The 4,046-nt window shown below is 34.0% G+C and overlaps 1 protein-coding gene across 1 annotated transcript in view; it reads right to left on the bottom strand.

Moving 5' to 3' along the window:
* The window catches only part of LOC107750925 (cyclic AMP-responsive element-binding protein 3-like protein 3-A), a 16,271-nt gene continuing 12,225 nt past the window's right edge, over positions 1 to 4,046 (bottom strand). The window contains exons 7-8 of the mRNA XM_016566504.1: positions 2,518 to 2,614; positions 1 to 453 (exon numbers count right to left, since the gene is read on the bottom strand). Of these exons, the coding sequence (XP_016421990.1) occupies positions 206 to 453; positions 2,518 to 2,614 (345 nt within the window). The 3' untranslated portion in view covers positions 1 to 205. The remainder of the gene's footprint in view (positions 454 to 2,517; positions 2,615 to 4,046) is intronic.

Below are 4,046 nucleotides of genomic sequence, written 5' to 3'. Positions count from 1 at the left end.
ACTAAAGAATCTATAAAATATATACATTTTCGAAACATTTTATATTTTACAGTTCCGGTCTGTTATTGCAGTGTAATCTATTCAGATAAACCTGCACCTAGCAAGCAAAACAAACAGCAGTTGGCTGCTAACTTCCTGTCTGTGGCCGGAATGAGCGGCGATACCTTGGTCAAACGTCTGTTTCAATGTTCGCCATTCCGTGACATCACTTCCTGTCTTTCTCATGATGCGTAATCCACCTCAGTGTGGCGGCATGGCCCGTGATGGGATCTCCGTGATGATGCTCGCCGTCTCTGTAGCTGTGGTTGTGATGTAAAGGGTCCATGTCGGCGTACTCGGGCCTGAGCCGAAGCTTGCCGTGAGGGGAAGAGGACACGTCCACATCCCTGTTGACTGAGTAGCCAGGCTGGATGCTGTACACCTCCATCACCGAGCGCAGTGACCTGGACTGAACTGCAGGAGAGAGGAGAAGAGTAAAACAGACCTTGTACTGAGTCGCTTCATCATCTCAGTCTCGACACAGTGACTCACTGCTGCATATTCAGTGCGTTCTGTCTCCGGGCTCCGGGACTTTTCACAGTCAAACATGCACGTGTCAGTAGTCAGTTTTTTCATTTGTATGTACATAGCATTAAACGCTTGCCCAAGAGCAGTTCCATTATACTGTACATAAGTATGAAAACAGGACCTTGCCATATTAGCTTCATGAAAAAGAACATTATGTACCATCATACATGCAGCACTCTTCAGGGTTATTTCTGTCATCATTTACATAACCTTCAGGGTCCGAGCAACATGAGGATGAGTAAATGATTTCTGAGTGAATGAATATTGTTCTTGAGTTGAGCTATGGGACATCATAGGTTCTTCAGATCAGTGTTTTTGGTTTCTGGGTTCTTTAAAGCAGGGGTTTCAAACTTTTGGATGACATTGACTCCAAATATGGTGATCCTCTTGCTAAAATATAAAAGAAACTATATATTTTAATTTTTAAAGACCCAAACTGTGTGAGAAAAATATGCTATTAATAAATTAATAATATAATATTTTTATTTAAGCATATTTATTAATAATGTAAATTATTAACAAATATGCTTAAATAAAAAGATAAATATATTCTTTTACAAAATTAAATAATATAAATAATAATAAAAAATATATTCATTATTATATTTTTACTATATACTGTATATACTATTTAAAGGCAAAATATGAAAGCAACTGTATATTTTCATGTTTAAAGACCCAATCTGTGAGATAAAATATGATACATGTGTGTGTGTGTACAAAATTAAATTATATAGGCAATAATATAAAATATATTTATTATAAAATTTTACTATATATACACTATTTAGACCCTTTTCACAAACTGTGATGTTTTTGTACAGTTATTGACATTGTAAATCTAGAAAGTTTTTTTTTATATTATCTTTTTTTTTAATATATTTAATGTACATTTATAATATTGTATTTATAAAAAAAAACGAGTTAAGTTAATTTAGTGTTTCTAATACAATGGCTGAGGGAGCGATGGAAATTAGGACATTTTGCACATTGTATAAAATATAATTGTAAGATTTGTAGTGCATGTACAGTATTGTGTGTCCTTCGATGTTTACCTATTTTTTACTGAATTTACAATTCATAAAATTAAATTAATATTTTATTAAAATGTTAAAATATATTTACATCTTATCAAGTTGACTGTATCCTTTTCTCTCCAATATTCTAGATACCTACAGAAAATATTTCTCAGTTCACATTTATTTGTATAGTGCTTTTCACAATTCTGAAAAGTTAACTTCCACAGTCAAATCGTTTTTTTCTGTCCAATTTTAAATGGACTCCCTTGAACCCTCTTGTGGAGTCCAATTTTTGGAGTCAAAAACGGCAGTACATGACGGGTTCTAAAACTTAAACATTACCCAAAAATACTCTGTTTTCAGCATCAGACGGTGAAACGAACGCTGTCAGAGATTACACCAAGCGGAGTACGAGAAAGGTCAAACATGAGGACTTGCAAAGAAAAGTTGTGCCACATGAAAAATGAATGCTGGTGAACATTCAGTACGTCTGTGCTTGAGAGGAACACACATTGTATAACGTCTGACAGCTGTGACCTCGTTGCTTTCTGACTGCTGTCACTGCTCAGTAAGAACAGAAGTGCCTGACGACGCTCAAATGCGAGCTATAAATTGTCTGTTCACTTCAGTGCTGCAGCCTCCCATAAGACTTTGACCTGTTAAAGAAAACCTGAATATAAATCAGGTTACACCTTGATGTGGAGTGTCTGTATTATACAGATGAAAATCAGCAGCTTATATATGTATAATGAGATTTGGAGTCAGTAAACAAGGTTCACTGTACACTTCAGATGGTAAACAGAGATGTCTGGTTGTTACACAGTTTTCTGAAATGCATTCAGAAGCATAATATGATGTAAATGCACCCTTTTATGATGCTTATCTGCAGTGCTTTTCATGTGGAATGCTGTCGAAGTCGATGTTGACTGACCTTTCACGGCGCTGAAGTCCCCGGGGTCAGGGGCCCTCCTGTGTGAGATGGGCTGGAGGCTCGGGATGAGAATGAGAGAGAAAGAGAGGACCAGCACCTAGGAAAAGAAGGAATATTAAACGAGAGGGAGTAAATAAGCAAGTCCTGCTATATTGGTCAGCTGATGACCTACATCCTTTAAACGGCTTGTTCCAATCAACACTTTCATTATAATCATCATCCTCATTCGCGTTCTCTTTCCGCTACATGCACAGGAAAGATAAAAAGATGCAGAAAAACAAGGATGTTATTTACTTAAGTCAGCAATATTGCAATATTTTTCTCATATACTTCAAATAATTATTATATATACTGTTCAGAGGTTTTTGAAACATCTCGTACTCTATTTCTCACCAAGACCAATTTTTTTATCATAAATGCAGTAAAAATTAAAAATATATTTTTAAATTCTAAAATAACTGTGTTCTATTTGAATATATTTTAAAACGAATTTATTACTGTGATGCAAAGCTGAATTTTCAGCATCATTACTCCAGTCTTCAGTGTCACATGATCCTTCAGAAATCATTCTAATATACTGATTTTTTGCTTAAGAAACATTTCTAATTATTATCAATGTTGAAAACAGTTGTGCTGCTTCATATTTTTTGTGGAAACCATGATACATTTTATTTTTCAGGATTCTTTGATAAATAGAAAGTTCAAATGAACTGCATTAATTTAAACAGAAATCTTTTTTTAGAGCATAAATGTCTTTACCTTCACTTTTGACCAATTTAATGCATCCTTGCTGAATAAAAGTATACATTTTTTCTAAAAACCTAAACTAAAAAAACAACAGTAGTGTACATTACTAAATTATAATTATTGCAATTTATCATCATAACATTCAGTCCTTCTTTTCTTTACTTGTTTCTGCAAGACATTTTTCTCCCTAACTTCTTTTCTCCCCTCTTTCCTTCTTTCCTTTTCAGCTCTTTCATTCTAAACATGTTTGTGAGATGCTGTAAATCATGAAGTCTGCTCTGTACACACGTCAGCAGTATTGTAATATCCAGACAGTCCACTTCATTTATCTTCATGGCTTCGGTGTTCATTTTAATTCAAACACCCACCCAGTGCCTCACTTTTGAAATTATTCATTCATCTGCTCAAGGGAGAGATTCAAGCTAGGATTTATTAATAAAGGAGAATGTAATTGTATCGACTGACGCATCTCGACAGAGAGCGGACAGCGACGAGTACGAAATGTCCTGCAGAGCAGAGAGACAGACCACAAAACATTAACACTGATTATTGTTTCTTCTGGTTATTTTCTTTCACTGTCAGGAGTAAGGAGTATGTGAAGAGCAAAGCTCAGATCATTTGGAAGAAATTATCTGAAAAGATCTTTTAATAGAATATTAGTTTAATAAAACGTATTTAATTTTGTTTAAAAATAACATTAAATCAGTATATTATTTAATTAAGTTTTTAATTAATAACTATTTTACATTTATATATATATATATATATATATATATATATAT

This window comes from Sinocyclocheilus rhinocerous, unplaced genomic scaffold (genome assembly GCF_001515625.1).
Source record: "Sinocyclocheilus rhinocerous isolate Xijiao unplaced genomic scaffold, SAMN03320098_v1.1 scaffold1534, whole genome shotgun sequence".
In the NCBI taxonomy this organism is placed as follows: domain Eukaryota; kingdom Metazoa; phylum Chordata; class Actinopteri; order Cypriniformes; family Cyprinidae; genus Sinocyclocheilus; species Sinocyclocheilus rhinocerous.
This window is presented reverse-complemented; position numbering and strand designations above follow the sequence as displayed.